The sequence below is a fragment of the Megalobrama amblycephala genome, linkage group LG11, assembly GCF_018812025.1.
Source record: "Megalobrama amblycephala isolate DHTTF-2021 linkage group LG11, ASM1881202v1, whole genome shotgun sequence".
Classification (NCBI taxonomy): Eukaryota; Metazoa; Chordata; class Actinopteri; order Cypriniformes; family Xenocyprididae; genus Megalobrama; species Megalobrama amblycephala.
In genome coordinates this window covers 6,394,853-6,418,789 of record NC_063054.1, presented here as the reverse complement: position 1 = coordinate 6,418,789, position 23,937 = coordinate 6,394,853, and the positions used below count along the sequence as shown (strand labels likewise).

At 36.9% G+C, this 23,937-nt stretch overlaps 1 protein-coding gene across 2 annotated transcripts; it reads right to left on the bottom strand.

Annotated features, from left to right (window-relative positions):
• Positions 1-165: 165 nt before the first annotated feature.
• On the bottom strand, positions 166-23,335 carry ddhd1b (DDHD domain containing 1b). 2 transcript variants are annotated; one of them, XM_048208487.1, is made up of 13 exons: positions 22,259-23,335; positions 19,147-19,353; positions 18,665-18,793; positions 14,968-15,115; positions 14,778-14,887; positions 14,574-14,680; positions 10,071-10,318; positions 7,375-7,450; positions 7,141-7,290; positions 4,930-4,994; positions 4,536-4,714; positions 3,688-3,936; positions 166-1,102 (listed from the first exon to the last, which is right to left on the bottom strand). In XM_048208487.1, exons 1-13 carry the CDS (start codon positions 23,022-23,024, stop codon positions 921-923), a joined length of 2,616 nt encoding a protein of 871 aa, XP_048064444.1. In that variant the 5' UTR covers positions 23,025-23,335; the 3' UTR covers positions 166-920. The 2 variants fall into 2 exon arrangements, with proteins under 2 accessions (XP_048064444.1, XP_048064445.1); XM_048208488.1 differs by having other exon boundaries at positions 19,147-19,323.
• Positions 23,336-23,937: the final 602 nt, after the last annotated feature.

The following is a 23,937-nucleotide window of genomic DNA, read 5'->3' as shown; positions in this document are numbered from 1 at the left end:
GGTGATTAAATTATGACAATTATTTTATTTTTGGGTGAACTATCCCTTTAATAATATAAGAGATAACGTAAATAATAAAAAAGGCAAGATTTCTCATTTTCACTAAAGCACTAAATTAACCAAAAAACAAAAAAAATATAAAAATTGTATCTAGACATTTTAAAAAAAAAGTATAAAAATGACAAAAAACAAACAACAAAATTACTAAAACTAACAAAAATTTAAACAAAAACAGAAAAAAGTGACTAGTACAATCCTTCAAAATACCTCCTTTTGTAGTCACAAGGATTTGAAACAACATGAGGGTGAATTTATAATGACAGAATTGTAATTTTGTTGTGAACTTGCGTGTTTACTGATGGTTATTCTCTCTGAATAAATCCACCAGGTCTGTGTGCACTGCTCCCGTCGACTATCAACTCAATATTTGGCCACTTTCAGGAGTAATTCAGATTGTTATTTTATCATCTAAATAATGTAAACACATAAGAGTAATGCTTAATTTATAAAAATCTTCAAAACTATATTTTTAGGCCAAGAAAGAGATCATATCAGATGTATTCCTCAAAAAAACCCTTCTGATTGTGAACCTCCAATTCAGCAGATTCTTTTCAGTCATACTATCACAACCACAAGTTAAGTTAATACACATCAGTCAATATGAAGAGTTCGCTGCTTTCGGAATCATCAAGGTGTGAATGGTCCTAGCTGAAACAAGTAGGATCATTGTCATCATTTCATTGAGGTTAAGAACAATCCTAGTTGGGGGATGTAGGGGAGAGAGTAAGTCTCTCCCATGGGTGTGCTTCTAAATTAAGGAAAAACAAGGCAAGGACAGGATCCCTGATGCACAGTGAACAAGGTCTGCTAAACTACATTAAGGGAGTGACCAAGAGTGTGAGAGTTCATATGTCTGTGTGTTATGATTCAGGGTTGTCCTCTGCCATGTCATTTGATTCATTTGGCCTGTACATGAACGTTAGCAGGAACAGAGCCACATCGTGCGAGCACCAATATGCCGTGTGTGACGTCACCGCTGACCAATAGCGGCTCTCCACCAGGCCCTCCCTCAGCTCAAAGTCGATGCGTTTCTCCAGCTCCACTGCAAAACAGTAAAAAGAAGGATGCTATTGACAGAGATCTGGCAATTTAACAATCATCGAAGCTCTTATGGAAGCCGTTTCCACCTCAGAGTAAAAAAAATTCTCCAAACTGTGACTTTATTTCTTGACGACTGCGACTTTGTTTCTCATAATTTTATATTGAACAATTTTACTTTATACCACACAATATAACTTTATATTTTGCAAATTATGACTTTATCTCTCCAAATTGTGACTATATCTTGCAATGTGATTTTATAGCTAACAATTGCAATTTGCAAGTGCAACCATTTTTTGCACAATTGCGAACTTTATATCTTATAATAGCAGTTTACATTCAGATTCAAATGTAACTTATGCACTGCTGCCATCCCATGTTGTGGTTCTCTTCGTTTAGGGGTCACACTTGGCTCAAAAGTGACCGAAGCCTTGAAATGTAACTCTTTTTTTTTTCAGGAAAACCAATGTAATATATTTTTGTTCAAAAATATTTTTTGATTATTATTTAAAATTTTGAGGGTGTTTTATGAGACTATGCAATATTTATACAATATATATTAGCTATTTTTCTAATATATTTTTAAATTAAAGCAGTATTCCACATTGAAATAGAGACCAGGCATTTAAAATCCAATTTTTTGAAGGTAGAATAGTGCCATCTGGTGGGAGTAAAAAAAGAAAACTTATGTAATGCCATGGTGTAACCACTAGATTCCTATATAGTTCTATATAAAGTGACTTATATATTCTCTAGTGGTTTTTGACAAAAATAAAAGTTGTGGATTTGGATTTATACCTGTCTTTTGGGCATTCACAAAGTCTACTTTTTGTCAAGGTTTAGATTTTTTTTCTTTTTTTTTTTTTTTAAATGTTGATTTGAAGTGTCAGTTTTTGCATTAATTTTACTACAGTCAAACCTGAACACAAAGGAGGACATTTTGTTACACATAACATCAACATTCAATAAAAAATTAAAATCAAAAAATTGAATTTACCTTGGCATAGTTGAATAACAAGAGTTCAGTACATGGAAAAGACATACACTGAGTTTCAAACTCCATTGCTTCCTCCTCCTTATGTAAATCTCATTTGTTTAAAAGACCTCCAGAAAACAGGCGAATCTCAACATAACACCGACTGTTACGTAACAGTCGGGATCATTAATATGTATGACCCCAATATTTGCATATGCCAGCTCATGTTCAAGGCATTACACAAGGGCAGGCAGTATTAACGTCTGGATCTGTGCACAGCAGAATCATCAGACTAGGTAAGCAAGCAAGAACAACAGCGAAAAATGGCAGATGGAGCGATAATAACTGACATGATCCATTATATCATGATATTTTTAGTGATATTTGTGAATTGTCTTTCTAAATGTTTCGTTAGCATGTTGCTAATGTATTGTTTAATGTGGTTAAAGTTACCATCATTTCTTACTGTAATCACGGAGACAAGAGAGCCGTCACTATTTTCATTTTTAAACACTTGCAGTCTGTATAATTCATAAACACAGCTTCATTCTTTATAAATCTATCCAACAGTGTGTAATGTTAGCTTTAGCCCGTTAGCCACGGAGCACTATCAAACTCATTCAGAATCAAATGTAAACATCCAAATAAATACTATACTCACATGATCCGACGCATGCATGCAGTATGCATGACGAACATCTTGTAAAGATCCATTTGAGGGTTATATTAGCTGTGTGAACTTTGTTTATGCACTGTATAACTGCACTTATAGTCGGGAGCTCGGGGGGGCAGGGAGCGAGAGATTTAAAGGGGCCGTGCGCTGAATCGGTGCATAGTTAATGATGCCCTAAAATAGGCAGTTAAAAAAATTCATTAAAAAAAAATGTATGGGGTATTTTGAGCTGAAACTTCACAGACACATTCAGGGGACACCTTAGACTTATATTACATCTTGTGAAAGAACGTTCTACAGGCATGTTTAATAAATCTGGGTCTGATCTGATTTCAACCTCTTATTTGTCTTTTGGCTCAATTTTACCATATAGCTAGAGCCACACCAGTTCATTTGTGCATATAATAGTGTATTGTGTGTGTCTCTGCGTGTGTGCAAGTGATTGTGTGTTTGAGTGGGTGTGTCTGTATTGTACTCTTGTGTGACCTCTTCCTTGCTGTTAGTTTTTTTTACTGATTTGTGATTGAATTATTGATTTTATTTCACACATTTGCAAAAACTTGCTCTGTGTTATAAGTTGCACTAGTTCATATATATGTGTGTGGGGGTGGGGATGTGTCTATTTTGCACTCTTGACATTTTAGAGTGTCACCCCTTCATTGCAGTTCACTTCTTTTCTGCACAGTGGCTGAATTGTCATTTGTATCACCAAAAGTTTCTCTGAGTTTTCGTATTTCCCATTCATTTCCAATTCATTTTTGACCGCCAAGGAGCCAAGTGTGACTTTTTTTTTTTTATTAACATATCCGAATCATGACCATGATTTTTTTTTTTTTTGTGTGTTCAACATAACTAATGCAACAAAAGTCACCAAGAGTCATTCTATTCTGATAAAGCAAAAAAAAAAATTTAAATTTAAAAACGTAAAGATGCTTACAGGAGGAGTTATCCATAATGACAGAGGCTGATTGTGACATGCTGGTGTCTCCTGCCTTCTCCTCGATTTTCTCCTCTATCTTCTCCTCTGGTTTATCGTCTAACTCCACAGATCTGCCCTCTTCCCCTTTCTCACATGCCCCACCTTCAGAGTCTGATGGCTCCTCCTCCACACCGCACACCTGTCCACTAGAGCGGGAAAATCTGGAGAACAGGATACCGCCAATGCCTTTACCTATACTTGCCGCTCCTGTAAAAAAAAACACACACATGTAGTTACATGTTCACACCAAGGACGATAACTTTAACGATAAAGATAAAGTTCTAAAAATCATTCTACACATAAAAGAATAGCAGGGTCCACCCACAACTATAACGATAATGGCACAGAGAAAAAAATATCGTTGTAACCTGTATAACCTTTCCAAACTTTTCTTCTGCTGAACACAAAAGCAGGTATTTTGAAGAATATGGGTAACCATGGGTAATTGGGCCCATCAACTGTTTGGTTACTGACATTCTTTAAAATATATCTTCTTTTGCATTCAGCAAACACACACACACACCTTGAAGATTTATTATTGGTAAGAGCATTTCCAAATCTCCAGCTGTGTCTGACACTTCCTAATTGCTTTCTATTGATCAGATTCTTTGCTGAGTTGTTTCTGTTTATTGCTTTACACGCTCAAATCAAAAGCTTTAAACTGCAGATGCTCAGTAATTGAAGGCAGACTGCCATAATCTCAATATTTGGGAACCGCAATCTTACTCCTATATCACAAACTATACATCCTGCGCTCCCTGCAAGTGTTTTACATTTCCAGCCTTCTTTAATGATCTCCATCTCACCCATGATGCTGGCCTTGCCCAGGTTGGTGATAGACTCGCCGTAGTGTCTGCGGGGCTGTGGAGGGGAGGTGCAAGGGCTCGGGAGGCTCTCCGTATCAGACACAGAAGCACTTTCCTTTGATGGATTCAGTAGAGTGGGACGGATCTGGTCATATGGTGTGGGGCTGGTGGTGTTGTACCTAAAATAAAAGGGTAATTGTGAGATACAGTTTAAAGTAAGAAACAAAGCCCCATTGTGAGATATGAAATCTCACTGTGAGATACAAAGTCGCAATCACAGTCACAATGCAATGTAAGTTATAGAAAAACAGACATTTTTTTAAATACTTAAAATATTTTCTGAAATTTTTGAGAAAAAAAAAATTTAATTTAGCTACGGTATCATTTTACTCACCAGTGAATCTGGACAGGTGATATATTACTGTAATGCTTCAGGATGAGAGGCTCCAATCTGTATGCCTGCAAGAAACCATTTGATTTAGATTGATATTCATATTTCTGACTGATATTTGGATATTATACTCCTTTAAGTACAATTAAGAACTACAGGTTTTTTTATACTGTTTTATTTTATTTAATTTTATTATTTTTTTGGTCATGGTTTTGTGGACATGCACATCGGTTCTTTAGAACCATCTTACAAAGTACTATTATAATTTATTAGAATTATATTTATATTAGTTTTATATTATTATTACTATAATTTGAATTATAGAATTATATAAAATTAGGGATCATTTTAACAGATTAGATCTAAATACTAATATGATTATATTTATTTTAATGCTACAATTTTGTATTAATGATACAATTTATAAAATCATTTTGTAACAGTTTACAAGTCTCATTTCTTAACATTAGCTAATGCGTTAGTTAACATGAACTAACTATAAGCAGTATATTTTTAAGGCATTTAAAAATACAATTCATTGCTTGTATGTAATAAAAAATTCATTTTTTGTATGTAATATTTCACAGTGCATTAACTAATGTTAATAGATACAACTTCAGATTTTAAAGTGCCCCATTGTTTTTTTTTTAATATTACCTTTCATGCAGTGTGTAATATAGCTGCTTGTGAATGTAAAAGATCTGCAGTTTTAAAGATCACAGTGCATGACAAATAAAGTTGTCTCCTAAAACAAAGAATCAATTCTAAACTGCCAAAACGAGTCATCAGCAATTCCAGTTTCACTTCCTGTTACATACCTATGTAATAATGTAACAAATTTGCATAATGCCACAGCCTATGGTTTTCATTAGCTGCCTTCGAAAAAAAGTTTGTGCTGTCAACATGTCGAGAAGATGCTTTTTTCAGCACTGCAAATTCACTTTGTATGCACTTCAAAAGAGCAGAGTAGACCAATCACAACAGACTAGGCCATCTGACCAATCATAGCAGAGTAGACCAATCTCAACCAACTGGACCATCTGACCAATCAGAGCAGAGCAGAGTAGACCAATCACAACTAGGGCTGTGCAATTAATTGTAATCGCAAAACAATCGCGATTTGAGCACATGCAATTTCTAAATTACATAAGACTGCAATTTTATTTATTCATTTATTTATTTATATTTTAATTCAGATTATTTTGGAGTATTTTGGATTCAGGAGAGAGGATGTGCCAGCGAGCAAGGTAATTTGTAAGACCTGTGAGATTATTTCAACGAAATGGGGCAATACAACAAACCTGTTCCAACACTTAAAACAGCGCCATAAAAAACTGTATGATCAATGCATGTCGACAAGTCCATTGAAACTAACAAAAGCACACCTCAAAGCCAACCTGAACCGACTGAACAAGTATCCATCATTTAAGCATTTTCAAGCATCACACCTTATAAGAAAGGATCAAAATGGCACAAAGAAATTACTGACGCGATCACCTAACATATATGCAAAGACATGGTGCCTGCGTACATCGTCAGTAAAGACGGCTTCCGAAGACTAATACAAACACTCAACAAAAGATACCAAAAGATGCCATCTCTGTTTATCAAGCTGTTAATACTATGTTATATAATTGTGAAATGTTTTGTTATGCACTTCTTGTGCACTGAATACATTTAGAATGTAGCATATTTGAAAAAGCAAAAACAATAGCCAAAATCGCAAATAAAATCGCAATTGCAATATTCATTAAAAAAAAAAAAAAGTGATTATTTTGTCCATATTGCACAGCCCTAGTCACAACAGACTGGGCCGTCTGACCAATCATAGCAGAGTAAACCAATCTCAACCTGCTGGACCGTCTGACCAATCAGAGCAGAGTAGATCAATCACAATAATTGAAGTGTTATTTTTAATTTGACACATGTAAATCTGTTGTGGGATACCTCCAAAAACAAAATTAGTAACCTTTTAGCACTTTAAAAAATGTATTAGTAAATGTCAAAATTAACATTAACTAAGATTAATAAATGCTGCAGAAGTATTGTTCATTGTTAGTTCATGTTAACTGATGTTAAGAAATGAAACCTTATTGTAAAGTGTTACCAATCGTTTTAATTCTAAGTTTTGAAATCAGTTCATAACATAAATGGACCTGTAATGAGAAATCTGATGCTAGGCTATATTTACACTCCAATAACCATCACACTCACTACAGGATCAGTGGGATGGAAGATGTTGAAAAGCCGCTGGCAGATGGATTTGGGTAGGATGTGGTCCTGCGTTGCGTCGTTTCCTGGACGGACACCTCGCAAAGCCAAGAACACAGCCAGAGGAGATCCCATGCAGAAGAAGTTCTCCACCTACCACCAAATCACACGGTTTATTACATGAAACTTACACAAACAGATGGTGGGAAGGAGAAGAGAAGGGTATTACTAACATACCTTGAATTTGAGGGCTGGAGAGGGTCTTGAGGATGAGGTTTGGACATGCTGAAGCTTATCTTCCAAATCCCTCATTCTGCAAATGAATATTAAATTAGTTTTTTGGAGAGGAACAGTACACACACCAGATTAACAGAGGGATTGTCATTATGGAGTAAAGTGGACACAAATCTAAAAACCTTTAAATAATACATCAGAAATGCATCAGAAACAACATGAGAGCAGTAAAATCAATGCAACTGGCAACCGAACAAATGAATAATACATTAAGAACTAACAGGAAAAGATTGTAAAAGATGATCTTTTGTAATTTTAGTGTATCCTACAGCCGAAATTACAAGACTTTTACATTTTACATTTTCTGAAGAAAACAAGAGTGGTGTTAGCCTGTGCAAAACTGACGGCCACAATGCAAGGTTGCATGGTTATTATACATCGTTACACAGCTGCTAAGGTAGGGCTGGACAACTCTGGCCCACAAGGTCCACTTTCCTGCAGAGTTTAGCTCCAACCAACAAACACACCTGGACAAGCTAATCATGTGCTGCATCTGAAAGCTGAAAATACTGCCTTCTGATGGTGCATTACAAGGTAGGAAAGCATCAAGGCACTTCCAAAGCCAATGTTAGCTTCACTTCCTGCCTCCTGGGATACCTTCAACTGATCAATTTTTGAAGGATACCTTTGATATCCCACAATCCTGTGCATTCCATTCCATGACAGTTAAGAAAAAAAAGATGCTGTCTGATGCATTTGGTTGTCAGTTTGTGCGTATTTTTTTTTTGTTTTTGTTTTGATCAACATTTTTGATCAATTTTTTTTATCACTTTTGATGTCATTTATACTGAGAAATTAGTATTGTAGTAATTAAATATTTGTTTAGCTCTCAATTTTGCTGTAGATCATTAAACCATTATGCTGCCTCAAACCTGTCCGAAGTTTCGTGAGGTACCTTCATGTGAAAATGCTTCCTGTGAAGTCAGTGAGGCAACAAGTCAGCTACCTAAGCTTTTGAACGAATTAGAATTACAAGAAAGCTACAGGCAGGTGGTTGTGATTAGGGTTGGAGCTAAACTCTGGAGGAAAGTGGATTTTAAGGGCAAGAGTTGACAAGCCTTTTGCTCTGAGTTGATATTAGCATGTTGCTATGTAGTGGCTATGTTGTTGCTGATTGTTTATGCATTGTCAGTGTGTTCTGGGTGGATGTTAGCATGTAGCTACTGTGTTCTGAGTGGTTGTTGGTGTCTTGTTAGTGTTTTCTGGGTGGATGTTAGCATGTAGCTACTGTGTTCTGAGTGGTTGTTGATGTCTTGTTAGTGTTTTCTGGGTGGATGTTAGCATGTAGCTACTGTGTTCTGAGTGGTTGTTGATGTCTTGCTAGTGTGTTCTGGGTGGATGTTAGCATGTAGCTACTGTGTTCTGAGTGGTTGTTGATGTCTTGCTAGTGTGTTCTGGGTGGATGTTAGCATGTAGTTACTGTGTTCTGAGTGGTTGTTGGTGTCTTGTTAGTGTTTTCTGGGTGGATGTTAGCATGTAGCTACTGTGTTCTGAGTGGTTGTTGATGTCTTGTTAATGTTTTCTGGGTGGATGTTAGCATGTAGCTACTGTGTTCTGAGTGGTTGTTGATGTCTTGCTAGTGTGTTCTGGGTGGATGTTAGCATGTAGCTACTGTGTTCTGAGTGGTTGTTGGTGTCTTGTTAGTGTGTTCTGGGTACGTATTTAAGAAAATTAACTGTAATAAAATTGACTGTTATTCCTTGTACAGATAAAATACTGTAATTTCTCTTATATTGCAATTTAACAGTTACTTAGCTTAAATGAGACTACCTTGATGGCGTATGCGGCGGACAAATGCGACCTCCGGAGGAGGCTTGAGTGGTTGTTCTTGCTAGTGTGTTCTGGGTGGATGTTAGCCTGTTGCTAGAGTGTTCTGGCTGATTGTTAATGTGTTGCAAAAGTGTTTTGAGTGGTGGTTTGCATGTCTTCGGAAAGGTTATTGCTGAGAGGTTGTTAGTGTCATACAAGGGTGTTCTGAGTAGTTGTTAGCATTTTGCTATCCTACAGATGCCTACAGCTGTACATACTGTGCATACCATGAGCGCTTGTTCCCTGCGGATATTTCAACAGTTATATGTCCTGTATTTCTGTCGAATGACCCAGCGAAGCCAGGCATTTGTGAATCAATCTTTTGAATCGGTTCTTTTTTTCATTAAGTTGACCAAACAAGTTTGTAAAACAGTCTGAATCAATTCGCATCCGCTGTGTCACTAAATCATCTGAAGCAGTTTCTCAGTCAGTAAAACAGACAGCATTGAGATACTGTGAGAAAACAAACACTGGGTGAAGTGGATATTCACCTACAAACAAATTAAACAAAAGGTTACTTTTTGAAATGTGACTTTAAGAAAATACACACACTGAAAGAGTTTTTGTGTCCGCCCGTGCTGTTTTTCTGCCGTTGTTGTCACTGATCATTTAGCCTCAAATCTTATAAAAGTGCATAATAGTTACATAAATGCTAGACATTAGCAGAGTTTCATTTTTAATGAGCACATATTGAATTTTTGAACTTTTTAGTCTTGTTTTGCATGTAGAAATCCTGCAGGCACCACTATGCTAGAGTGTTCTGCATGATTGCTTATATCTTTTACTTCATTTAATGTGAGTGTAGAGTGTAACTATAATTAGTCATAAACCTTAAGCATGTGATACGAAGATCCTCCAGTAGCTGTCGCTCTTGTCTGCTGACATCAGCCTCCATGGCATCTACCACCTCTTTATGAACAAAGCGCACAGGGTCCCACCCTGTCATGATGTCGAAGGTGATGACACAGCCGAGCGAGTGGGAGACGATGGACACCTTTCCTTTCTCTGCAAATTCTGGGTTGCGCTCACAGAAGAGCATGTAGAGTCGGTTCAACTCATTGGTCAGACCCCGGGTGATCTGAGGATGCAAGTGCAGACAGCGTGAAACGAACAAGTGTGACACTTTATTTGTGCACAAGAAAAGATTGGGGCAGAGTGTGTGTCTGTGTATGAGTGGGACATTTAGTCAGATTTTACATGAGAGAGCTCTGCTCCCAAACCTAGTCAGCTGCCTGGCTTTCTACTGCCTATATAGGCAGCTGCCTTCTAAATTAGCATGCATTCTGAAATGGAACTTAATAAATGACATATTTGGAATGGTCTACATAGTCAAATAAAAACAGCACTACTCATGTGAAGTGCATGGGCAATTCAGTAATTATGTAAAAATACTCTAATAAGCATAAAATACATAGCACACATAAATATTGGTTAGATGATCTATTTTAAATAATACTGAGCTATTTTTATCTCTACTTTTCTGAACTGAATGAAATATTTTACACTCAACATTTCTCATCCACCAAGTACAAAAGACTGTACTTGATATAATATAATATTAATGAAATAAGACCATTTAAGTGTACTTTGAAGAAATGGATTCTGGAATCCACTGTCGCTTCAATATATATCTTTTAAGTTATTAATCAACATTTATCTTTCTGTTAAATTATTTGAATGACTTTTTCAACGTATGTTAAAGCATTTCTTTTCCTTTTCAAACACTAGAAAATAATTTTGTACCTCTCACTGAGAGAAAAGAACATGTTATCAGTATGTTTTGGGAACGTTTCCTGCTCAGAGCAGAGCTCAGATCAACTTTAACCTTGAAGAAGTTGTGAAACGTGTGTATCTGTGTATGTGCACTAAGTGTTCTGTGCAGGTCTTTTGTACTGGTGGACAACTGGCACTCTGCTTGAGATGTCATGACCCCAAAAGGACATCCAGTACCTAAATCCAGGGTCCCCTCGTAAACATCGTGACGAATGGAGATATGCTTTTGACTATCTGTCCATGTGTGGAAGATTACCAAATTTGTCTATTTTCCTTAGCCAATCAGAATCATTCAACCTGAAGTAATGACGTAGTTAGTTGACTCTGTTAGAATATAATTATTATGGAAATGTGAATGTACGCAGAGCGGCCTACAAACTCCTTGTGAGACCTGAAGCTGGCTTCTACTGATGAAACTGCAAACTATTCTTCAGTAAAATTTCTTCAGTTGATTGCATCTCTGACTCCTAGGGGGTATTCCAGAAAGCAGGTTATGTGACATACCTGGGTATGTTTAAGAGTAAGTAAGCGGATAACCTCAACTTTCGGTTCCAAAAACGGAGGTAACTTTTAGGGTATGTAAGTAACCATAGCAACTTGCTCTCTGAACATAACCTGCTCCGGAGCAGGTTATGTTCAAGGGTTAGTTAGCTTAAGAGGAATTTAGATGTGTGTTATATTATCAATATGGTTATATTAATGTATCTAAATTTGTTATATAGTTACAGTTATATACACAATGTTATATTATACAATATATAAATTCAATTCTAATATATGAATTTTATTGTCATAGCACACATGGATCTACTTCTTAATCTTTATAACAGGACATTTTCTATGCTATAATTTCTATAATAAAATACATATCATATATGTGATATTTTATTAAATAATTAGCATCAAACAAACAATATTAAGATTAAAAATTATTGCACAACCACCCAATAGGTGGTGATGTGCACCAAGTAGGTTATGTAAATCGCCATTAAACAAAAGAAGAAGAATGAAGTAGAATGGCGCGCTTTTTCTTAGCGTCTGTTTCCATGGTGAATCATCGATTCGTCGCTCTGTTGAGAATGTCTTGTGTGTTAACCGGTTAACATTACTCTGGGTTGGCTGAACTTATTCCCGGATGCATTTTTGGAACCAGCATACCTCGAGTAAGCAAGGTTTGGGTTAATCAACCGAGAGTTCAGGGTATATGTGACAGTAAGTTAACCCTGCTTTCTGGAATACACCCCTGGTCTTTCATTCGACATATCTGGTCAAGGGTCCTAAAACTGTTTATCCCCAACAACTTCAAGAGAGTAAACTTTCATGATTATGTTTATTAACACACTTAAGTGCACTATTAAAAAGAAAGAGTACTTTGGGGCAGTACTTAATAATGCCAAATTAAAAGTTTTACTCTTAAATTAAATTTTAAATCATTGTTTTGATATTTTATTTTATTTATATATATATATATATATATATATATATATATATATATATATATATATATATGTATATATATATATATATATATATATATATATATATATATGTAGTATATATATATATATATATATATATATATATATATATATATATATATATAATATATGGTTAGTTCCTGTCTTTGATTCTGATTGGATAATAGCAGTTTTATTCACGATAAAACACGGCTATGACCGCTTCACCCAACGATTCAGTGTATCACTACACAACACCCTTAGCAAGCACTCTTAGCAACGTAAACTGCATGTTCACAATTGATATTGTCCATTGAAGCTTCTTGTATTATGTAGAAGAGTATTGTGAGAAAAAGATCGAGTGAGCAAGTTTATTACCTGCATTTTCCTTCAGGTCAGTCCTATGTTCATAATAAAAATCTGTTTAAATGTCCGATGTATTATCTTGTCCTTTTAACAGTTAAGGGGTTTTCCCATTACTGACAGCACTAGTCGAAGCATTTGTCAGTTGCGTCTTGTTACATGTTCACAACAATTCAGTCTTTTCAATGTAAAAGTCTTGGCTACAGACTGACACACTCATAAGACAGTCTTTGCCGCCATCTAATGGCATAATAATGTAACTTCTGTTGCTGTTCACGGCCTGGGACTATTTTTTCTGGTGGAAGGATGGCTTTTAGTGAAAGTTTACTTCATGAAAGTTGCATTAATACATGTTTTTGGCTTTAATATTTGTATTGTGTGGTAATCATTTTATAAAAGCAATAAGGTACTCGAGGCTAGTGCTGTATCGTGAATAAGTCACGGCTGAAAGGGTTGCAGGCACTCCGCTTATCGATACACGATACAGCACAGCCTCTCGTACCTTATTGCTTACATATACTGTATATTCTATACTTATATTTTAATAATCTGTTATTAAAACACCTTTGTTTTGTGCTTTAAAGTACACTTTTTATGTGTTAATTAACATAATAAAGTATATTTAAAGTACTTTATTATAATTTTAACTCTATTATTAAATATTACATTTAAAATGAATATATTTGAAATGTACTAATTTGTAACTATCATTACAAATGTGTAATTACAAGTATATTTAAATACATGACATACAAGTTTAAAAAAAAAAATGACATTACAGTATATATCAGTACATTCAGCAGTAACTTTAGCCATATTTCAAAGATGTAAAATTACATAAAAAGATGTACTTAAGTCCTACTTAAGTAGGTCAAAAAGCACTCTAAGATTCAGCTAATTGCATTTAATATAAATTTAAACTATAATACATTTTAATTTAATTACAATTAATATGCAATTAAGGGCCAGATTTACTAAACAGGGCAAACTAGAGTGAGAGCACAATTCCAAAATAGAGTGGAAAGCTCTGCAAATGATCTACTGGTGACGCGCAAATCAAAGAACACAGACACAGCTGGATCATTTCCATATTGACCAATGCAATCTACCGGTATGGTTTAAGACATGCTTTTTTTTTTAAGGGAAGTAAATAATGGCGCAAATACCAGTATATTGACTAGTGAAAACCTTAGTAAATCATCTTGCATGATTCATTTAAATACTCTCCTTCAATAAATTTTGCATCTGAAAGGGAAATTCCTACAAATGCATATGCAATAAGGTCAGCTGCAAAAATAACTGCACCTTTTCAGTGCTAATTTTAGTAAATCCTGACAGTAGTTCTTTTAATGCCAAAAGAGGGTTTGAGTTGGTGCAAGCTGTTAGTAAATCTGGCCCTAAGTGTCAGAAATCATTACAGTCAGTTCGCACTTAAGTATTTTCTTTTACGGTATTTATTTCCATGATAAAGGCTCTTTTTAAAAGTATGCTGATATGTACTGTTTTTTTTTTCACATGGGAATACCTTCTTAAAAATAATGCATGTGATGCTGCTATAAATTTGTGAAAATAAAGTATTTTAGCATAATCATGCATAATTTAAGTATACAGTAGCTTCCACATCAGGAGCACGAATATGATGCTTTAAAAATCCTGTCTTGTTTATTATGGATTACAGAGCTGGAAAAAAAAAAAAGAGCAAAATGAATGAAAGAGTGGAGGATTGTAGCTGTATGTTACCTCATCCCTGTATAAAGGGCTTGTGTAGTACATAATGTCCATTGCACTGCTGTTCAGCATGTCTCTCAGACCTCGCACTTTGTCTGGAGTAATGGAGTCCACGGTGTCTGAAAATCATAAATAAACCATAATCACGTCTATCACTGATAATAGTTTTCAAACATAATGTAGTTTATATTTTTTATCATTTTCCATAGGCAATACCTCCATCAAGGGCAAGTTTAGATCGCCATTCCACAGGAAGGAACTCAACATGTTCATTTGTTCGGTCAGAAAAGTGCTTCTCCTCCATCTTGCGGGCAGCATCACGCATCCTAATCATCAATGAAATTCATCAGTTAGTTTCAGGACTAGATGTTTTGTGCAGACTCAGCTGTGTGATTGGTGGACTTACATGCTTGTATTTCTAATGATCCGCCCCTGATCCATCTTTTGGCCAATCCCATGTACCACAAAGACTATGTGCGTTGTTTCAGGGGGCGTGTCCTCTGGAGCCGCCTCCTCCACGTAACCTCGGTGGAGACGTGTCCCACTGCTGGAGGCTAACCAGACATGATACATTGATTTCCATGCACTTTATTTTATCTTTAGTTTTAACAATGGCTTCCCAGGGAAGGGTTAGTTCACCCAAAAATGAAAATTCTGTCATTTATTACTCACCCTCATGTCGTTCCACACCCTTAAGACCTTCGTTCATCTTCAGAACACAAATTAAGATATTTTTGATGAAATCCGATGGCTTTCAGTTCATGTTTTGTAGTCATGACTACAACGGTTCAACCTTAATATTATGGAGCGATGAGAATACTTGTTGTGTGCCAAAGAAACAAAATAAATAATCTTTTCATCAATATCTAGTGATGGCTGATTTCAAAACACTGCTTCTGTTTCTAATCAGTGGTTCGGAGTGCCAAAGTCACGTGATTTCAGTAAACAATGCTTCGTTACGTCATAAGTGTTTCAAAATTTCAATAGTTCATGTAACTTTGGCAGTTCGATAAGTGCTCCGAATCACTAATTCGAAACAGAAGATTTGTAAAGCTTTGAAGCTTCATGAAGCGCCATTTTGAAATCGGCCATCACTAGATATTGTTGAAAAGTCGTTATTTTGTTTTGTTTTTTCTCGTCGCTTTATAATATTAGGGTAGAACCACTGTAGTCACATGAACTGTTTTAAATACGTCTTTAGTAGCTTTCTGTGCATCTGAAAGTGTTAATTGTCCTCACTGAGCCATCGGATTTTATCAAAAATATCTTAATCTGTGTTCTGAAGATGAACGAAGGTCTTACAGGTGTAGAACGACATGAGGGCGAGTAATAAATAACATAATTTTCATTTTTGGGTGAACTAACCCTTTAAAGGGATAGTTCACCAACAAATGAAAAGTCTGTCATCATTTACTCACCCTCAAGTTGTTCCAAACCTGTATAAATCCCTTTCTTCTGCTGAACACAAAAGAAGATATTTTGAAGAATGTCAGTAACCAAACAGTTGACAGACTCCATTGACTTCCATTGTATTTGTTTTCCATACTATTGTAGTCAATGGGGCCCATCAACTGTTTAAACATTCTTCAAAATATCTTTTGTGTGTGTGTGTGTGTGTGTGTGTGTGTGTGTGTGTGTGTGTGTGTGTGTGTGTGTGTGTGTGTGTGTGTGTGTGTGTGTGTGTGTGTTCAGCAGAAGAAAGAAATTCTGTTGAACAGTTCTGGGGCACCAGTGACTTCCATAGTATTTTTTTTTCCTACTATGTTAGTCAATGGTGCCCCAAAGCAGCCTGGTTACAAACTTTCTTCAAAATATCTTCCTTTGTGTTCAGCAGAACAAAGAAATTTATACAGATTTGGAACAACTTTGGGGGTGAGTAAATGATGACAGAATTTTCATTTTTGGGTGAACTATCCCTTTAAATGTACTTTTAAGAGACTTTAAAACATGCCCTTTGTAATAATGTCAAATTAAAAGTTTTGAAGTGTACTTCTTTTTCACAAGGTTTAGACTATTCCACATCAAGTTAATACATAATATACTCTCTTGAATCGATGGTACAAAACCATTAAAGATCACATAAAATTTAAAATGTTTTTATTTTGGCTTTTAGTCCATGTCTATTTGTTTTGAAATCATCTGTATGCTAGTGTACTTCAATAATGTACTTTAAGCAGATCCATGAATTGATAGTTACTATCTCTCTCTTCTGGGAAAACAGACCTAAAATATTGATGACTGATGCTGCACAGAGATTTTTGTCCAATCAAACGCAGGTCCCTGCCACAGCATTTGTCTAGCAAGTAGCAAATAGTAAGAGTAAATCGTATGCTAGTAGGTTATTTCAAGGTGCCATCGAACGTTTTTTTACAAGATATAATATAAGTCTAAGTGTCCCCTGAATGTGTCTGTGAAGTTGCAGCTCAAAATACCCCATAGATTTTTTTTATTGATTTTTTTAACTGCCTATTTTGAGGCATAATTAGAAATGCGCTGATTCATGCTGCGACCCCTTTAAATCGCGTGCTCTCCGCCCTCTCCCAAGCTCTCGACTCTATCACTGCATAAACAAAGTTTACACAGCTAATATAACCCTCAAAATGGATCTTTACAAAGTGTTCGTCATGCAACATGTCTAATCGCTTAAGTATAGTATTTATTTGGATGTTTACATTTGATTCTGAATGAGTTTGATAGTGCTCCGTGGCTAACAGCTAATGCTACACTGCTGGAGAGTTTTTTAAAGAATGAAGTTGTGTTTATGCATTATACAGACTGCAAGTGTTTAAAAATGAACTTTAAAATTGACTCCGTGAATACAGTAAGAAACGATGGTAACTTTAACCACATTTAACAGTACAATAGCAACATGCTAATGAAACATTTAGAAAGACAAGTTACAAATATCACTAAAAATATCAAGCTATCATGGATTATGTCAGTTATTATCGCTCCATCTGCCATTTTTCGCTGTTGTCCTTGCTTGCTTACCTAGTCTGATGATTCAGCTGTGCAGCTCCAGACGTTAATAATACTGGCTGCCCTTGTGTAATGCCTTGATCATGGGCTGGCATATGCAGATATTAGGGGCGTACATATTAAAGGTGCCCTAGAACTTTTTTTAAAAAGATGTAATATAAGTCTAAGGTGTCCCCTGAATGTGTCTGTGAAGTTTCAGCTCAAAATACCCCATAGATTTTTTTAATTCATTTTTTTAACTGCCTATTTTGGGGCATCATTATAAATGAGCCGATTCAGGGTGTGTGGCCCTTTAATTCTCGTGCTCCACGCCCCAAGATCTCATGCTTGCCTTAAACAGCATAAAAAAAGTTCAAACAGCTAATATAACCCTCAAAATGGATCTTTACAAAGTGTTCGTCATGCAGCATGTCTAATCATGTAAGTACAGTGTTTATTTTGATGTTTACATTGATTCTGAATGAGTTTGAGGCTATGCTCCGTGGCTAACGGCTAATGCTACACTGTTGGAGAGATTTATAAAGAATGAAGTTGTGTTTATGCATTATACAGACTGCAAGTGTTTAAAAATGAAAATAGCGACGGCTCTCTTGTCTCCGTGAATACAGTAATAAACGATGGTAACTTTAACCACATTTAACAGTACATTAGCAACATGCTAACGAAACATTTAGAAAGACAATTTACAAATATCACTAAAAAATCATGTTATCATGAATCATGTCAACATCATGAATCATGTCAACATAACACCGACTGTAACAGTCGGTGTTATGTTGAGATTTGCCTGTTCTTCGGAGGTCTTTTAAACAAATGAGATTTATATAAGAAGGAGGAAACAATGGAGTTTGAGACTCACTGTATGTCATTTCCATGTACTGAATCTTGTTATTCAACTATGCCGAGGTAAATTCAATTTTCAATTCGATGGCACCTTTCAAGTTATTTCAAACTATTTGACCTATTTAAAAAATTGGGCCTTCAGTATTTCCTTCCCAAACTTCCAGTTTTAACAGAAAATACTAAACATAACAGAACACTGTTAACTCATCGTGCCATTTCATGTGGTCTTTAATTAAACTACACCACTGAGAATGTACTTACTAATCAAGGGTTTTACAAACCTTTTGAGAATCCCAGTTTCTGAGTGACAGTTCGTGCGATCTTAGAGGTGGTGGCATCGCTGTAAAGGTACACTTCATCCACGCTGTGCCAGTCCACGTGGCTCCGGCTGAGTTTCAGACTGTGAATGGCTAAGTGAATTAAGGGCAGAAGTCAAACAGGTCTGTTTCAAATTACCCTACTGTTAAGTAATCTTCATGTCTAACTAGATCAGATAATTTCAATTAAGGGTCGTTTTGAGTACTCACAAACCAAACTGAAAATTGATACCCCTTTAGTAGTATACAAGTTACCAGAGTTCATCTTAGTTCAAATGTGTGTTAGGAGATAAACAGGATGTCTGGGTTGGGTTGTAGCTCATTCATGACTGTGCCTCTGGATCAGCTGAACTAAGCTTCAATGTTAAGTCGATCTTTTTTGTGTGCTTGACCCCTAGTACAAAGCCTCCCTAACCCTGAGTCCTATTGGTTCAGTGAGCTATTACCATCTTTGCTGTCCACTGTGGTGGCCACCGCTTCCGTGTCAAAGGTGTCTTTCATCTGCTGGCCTCGGAAACAGGCCAGGTGCTCCAGTTCAATTAGGTCACTGTCCTCTTCCTCCAGAGGCAACCAGGTACCGTCCGTGAACCACTGGCCTCTCATGACCGGGATGTGGTCCTGTTCTGTAAAGACAAGCAGTCCGAATTGTTGTCCTGAAGCAACAATTCATCTGACTTAAGCACACTGTATGTTTTTGGTCACAATTTTGCAATCTGAGACAAATATCTGGGATCCTAAAGGATTGTTGTTGTATGGTAAAATTGTGAGTCTTTGATCACCAAGCATAACCTTTGCTATGTTTACGCTTGTCTTTTACACTACTCCGGCGTTTTCGACCCTCAAAAACTGAGACTTTTCGAAAACACTGCAGAGCCCGTTTTAGTTTGAAAATGACGACTGTGTAAACGATAACATGGAGACTGAACTGCAGTCTTTGCTGGCCTTTGTTGTCATTTTTAGCAGCAAATGTGCAGTTAAACTCTGCATTTTTTTTAATACTGCAGTTACCTACATGTGCAAGAGGCAAATGTTTACACTTCTACGTGCATGCGCCCAGTGTGCCTGAACAGTCATGTGACATGTGTCTTTGTTTGTGTAGTGTAGACAGAGATCATTGCTGAAACGCTGTGGAAACGCCAGTGTAGACGAGGATTGCTTTCATTTTAAAACGCCATTTTAAAACAAAACACACTAAATGTATGCTACTATGGAAGACCAACTGTTAATTTTTTTATAAAACTCAAACAGTCAGAATATTTGTATTTTACCATATAAAAATGAGCTTGTTACATTTTTTTCAGATGTTGCTGTTTTTGTTAATGAACATAAATTTATCTCTGTATTCCATCTCAAGCTACTACTACTGTCAACTCAGGTTAGTGGCAAATGCATTTAAACTGGAAAGAAATAATGATTTGACATTTATCGTGACAATTATGAATATCGACTGATTAGGGCTGGGCGATATATCGCATGTGATTGTCACGCGCATTTCGTCAGTAAAGCCGGTTCCCTGATTACCGCTAAATCGCCATCACCTGCTTTCAAATGGAGCGCCATTTAATAGACAGAGCCGTAGTTCACTGACAAGCCATGCAATATCGCGTTCATTATCGAAGGCGATTCATCTGCGATATGAACGCGATATTGCGTAGCTTGTCAGTGAACTACGGCTCTGTCTATTAAATGCCGCTACATTTGAAAGCAGGTTATATATCGCCCAGCCCTACGACTGATATGTAAAAATTTTATTTATCATGATTTTTTTTTTTTTTTTTTTTGCCATATCGACCAGCCCTAGTCTGAAGGTGCATCACATTTACCCTTGTTCGATGAATTTTAGCTTTGTTTTAGGATTAGATTGTAATGTGTTTTTCGCTGAAAGCCACATTCAAACATTGACGTCAAATCTGGCGCATTTCATCTTCCATGGTCAAATTTGAATATTCTTAAAGGGTTAGTTCACCCAAAAATGAAAATTCTGTCATTTATTACTCACCCTCATGTTGTTGCAAACCTGTAAGACTTTCGTTCATCTTCAGAACACAAATTAAGATCTTTTTGATGAAATCTGAGAGCTTTCTGTCCCTCCATTGACAGTCTACGCAACTACCACTGTCAAGGCCCAGAAAGGTAGCAAATACATCATTAAAGTAATCCATGTGACTCCAGTGGTTTAACCTCAATTTTATAAAGAGACGCGAGTGCTTTGTTTGCGCAAAAAAAAAAACATAACTTACCACTTCATTTACAAAATATTAACCTCTTGCGTCAACACAACACACATGCATTGTGGTGCTTTTATGAATGTGCGTTGGAGATTAATATTTTTTAAACAAAGAGTTTTTTTTTGTTTTTTTTCGCAAACAAAGCACTTGCGCTGCTTCATAAAATTGAGGTCAAACCACTGGAGTCACATGGATTACTTTAATGTCTTTACTATCTTTCTGGTGCTTGAGATGCATAGGCTGTCTATGGAGGGACAGAAAGCTCTCAGATTTCATTAAAAAAATCTTCATTTGTGTTCCAAAGATGAATGAAAGTCTTACAGGTTGGGAACATGAGGGTAATTACAGGATTCACCCAAAAATGATAATTCTGTTATTAATTTCCCTCATGTCATTCCAAACCCTTAAGGCTAATGATTTCTTTGGCCGTCCAACATTATGTAATTTTGACGTTTCAAAAAAATGTATAGAGATTGTAAAACTAATCCATATGAATTGAGTAGTTTAGTCTACATTTTTTTTAGAGACTCAATCACATTATATGATGAACAGATTTAATTTAGTCTTTTATTCACACAAACATTAATCAGTGAACATAAACAGAAGCTCAACAGAAACTGCTTGACGTGCAAGAACAAACCTCTTCTGGAAGCTCAAACATGCTGTGTAACAAACGAGAATGAACCTCACTGGTTCTCGTATGCGTCAAGCAAACATGCTTGAGCTTCTGTTTACCACAACTGATGTGTGTTGATGAATGTTTATGTCAATATAAAAGCCTAAATTCAATCTGTTCGTCATATAAAGTGATTGTGTCCCTTCAGAAAATTTGGACTAAACCACTCAATTCATATGGACTAGTTTTACGATCTCTTTGTGAACTTTTTGAGGTTTAAAGTGTCTGTCTATGGAGGGACAAAACGGTGTCAGATTTCATCAAAAAGATCTTAATTTTTGTTCCGAAGATGAATGAAAGAAGTTTGGAACAACATGAGGGTGAACTATTCCTTTAAGTAAGATTTGACAGCTGCTGCAGAGATTTTTGGCAAAACAAAAAAAAAACTACTTACGTTTCAGTTGTTTCTCACACATCCTATCATATGGCTTCAGAAGATTTAGAATAGAGTTTAAGAATGATATAGATTACTTTTAGAATACTTTAATGGCGCTTTTGGAGCTTGACAGCCTCAAGTAGCATGCAATATCGTATGTATAATTAGAACTACATGAACATTCGGCCAAATATCTCTTTGTTTTACAAACACAACATAACAAATAGGTTTTAATTATGCTTTCTTTAATGCAATAAGTTTGTAAAAAAAATACTCACGGTTCCAGTATACAGGATAACAGTCTTTCCCTTTGATGTCCACCTCGTAGAGTCCTCCACGGACGCACACTGCCTCCACGTTGATGCTGTCTGTATCCAGCTCCGTCTCGTCTGTTGAGCCTCCAGCATCCGCACTCTCGGGTACCGGCTGCGCTGCCACCGCCGCCGACTGTATCCGGACCGCCGGTGCTTCACATTCTGATGGTGACTCGAATAAATCCTCTGCTTCTTCACTGGCATCCCTCCGTTTGACCTCGTTTGGGTTAAGTTCGCAGAATTTGCGATAAGCCAACTCGATTTTCAAAGAATCGTGTCCAACAAACGGTTTCCAGGTCCTCTTGTCCTCTTTGTAGAACCAGCGAACCTCTTCGGGTCCGAGTTCCGTTACAACTTCCCCGCGGTGCCGGGAGCTGTTGGAGCGGTTGCGTTTTTTTGTGGCGACGTTCCCGTCGCTTTCGCTGTAGTTCGGGTCGCCGGGTATGTCGAGATAATCTGAGTCCGGATCAGAACCGAGACGGCCATGATAGCCGGCGAAACCCTCTTCCACCAGGCCTAGCATCAGTTCGCGTTGGCCTCGGGGCAGCGGCAGCGGCAGATGTCCGTCTATGCCCGACTGCACCGCATTCATCCCGCCGTGAATCGCATCGCCCGTGGGTTCGTTAAAGCAGGACGTACACGCATCATCCATCCTTCCCCAGTCACTGCCGCTGACATTTTCCCTGCTTTCCGAACAACTCAAAGACGTTTTGTCCTGACAAGCGCTCATCGCTGTCACCGCTTTCTAGAAAACAGCAAACGGAGCGATTTCAGCACCGGTCAGCTGATTATAATAACAACAAATCTAACGATGTCAAAACCTCTACTTCCCCCGGCGCGACCAAAGCGGCCAGCATCTGTACGGATGCGTCAATCATACACGTTGGACTTGAAACGCCATTGATTAAAAGCGAATTCACTCGGACAGTCCTCAACTTATAGGGCGGACACGCCAACCTGTTCACTTTCCATTAATACGCCGACTGTATTTCTCCCTGTGGAGCCCCTCTCCTCTGTAGGGACGTCCGATTCGTTCGAATCATTCTGATGAGTCGGATCTTTTCAGTGATTTGAAGCTGTTCACAAAATCAGTCTGAACGAGTCGTCCACTGTCCGAGCGGTTCTCGAGTCCATCAACTCGGCTAGAACCGTATGTTTTCGAAATAGTAACATATTATTTCTGTCATAGCTGACTGGAATATGCCTTATACTTATATCTTTATATGTTTGAAATAATATGAGTAATATTATGATACTATACAAATATAGTATTACTATGAATAAAACCAAAAAAAAAAAACATGATTCTTGTAGTTATTCCATGGTAACCACGAATAACCATGGTTTTGCTGCAGAAACCTTAGTTTAAAGGAACACTCCACTTTTTTTGAAAATAGGCTCATTTTCCAACTCCCCTAGAGTTAAACATTTGAGTTTTACCGTTTTCAAATCCATTCAGCCGATCTCCGGGTCTGGCGGTACCACTTTTAGCATAGCTTAGCATAGTTCATTGAATCTGATTAGACCGTTAGCGTCTTGCTCAAAAATGACCAAAGAGTCATTTTCAATTTTCTAGGCCGATATGGCTAGGAGCTATACTCTCATTCTGGCGTAATAATCAAGGAACTTTGCTGCCGTACCAT

Excerpts from the sequence above, each read along its gene's own strand:
- ddhd1b (XM_048208487.1), bottom strand. The coding sequence starts at position 23,024 with ATGAGCGCTTGTCAGGACAAAACGTCTTTGAGTTGTTCGGAAAGCAGG. Across the intron at positions 14,681-14,777 it reads TAAACTTGCCCTTGATGGAG|ACACCGTGGACTCCATTACT; the intron begins GTATTGCCTATG and ends TATGATTTTCAG. Across the intron at positions 3,937-4,535 it reads GGGCAAGGCCAGCATCATGG|GAGCGGCAAGTATAGGTAAA; the intron begins GTGAGATGGAGA and ends TTTTTTTTACAG.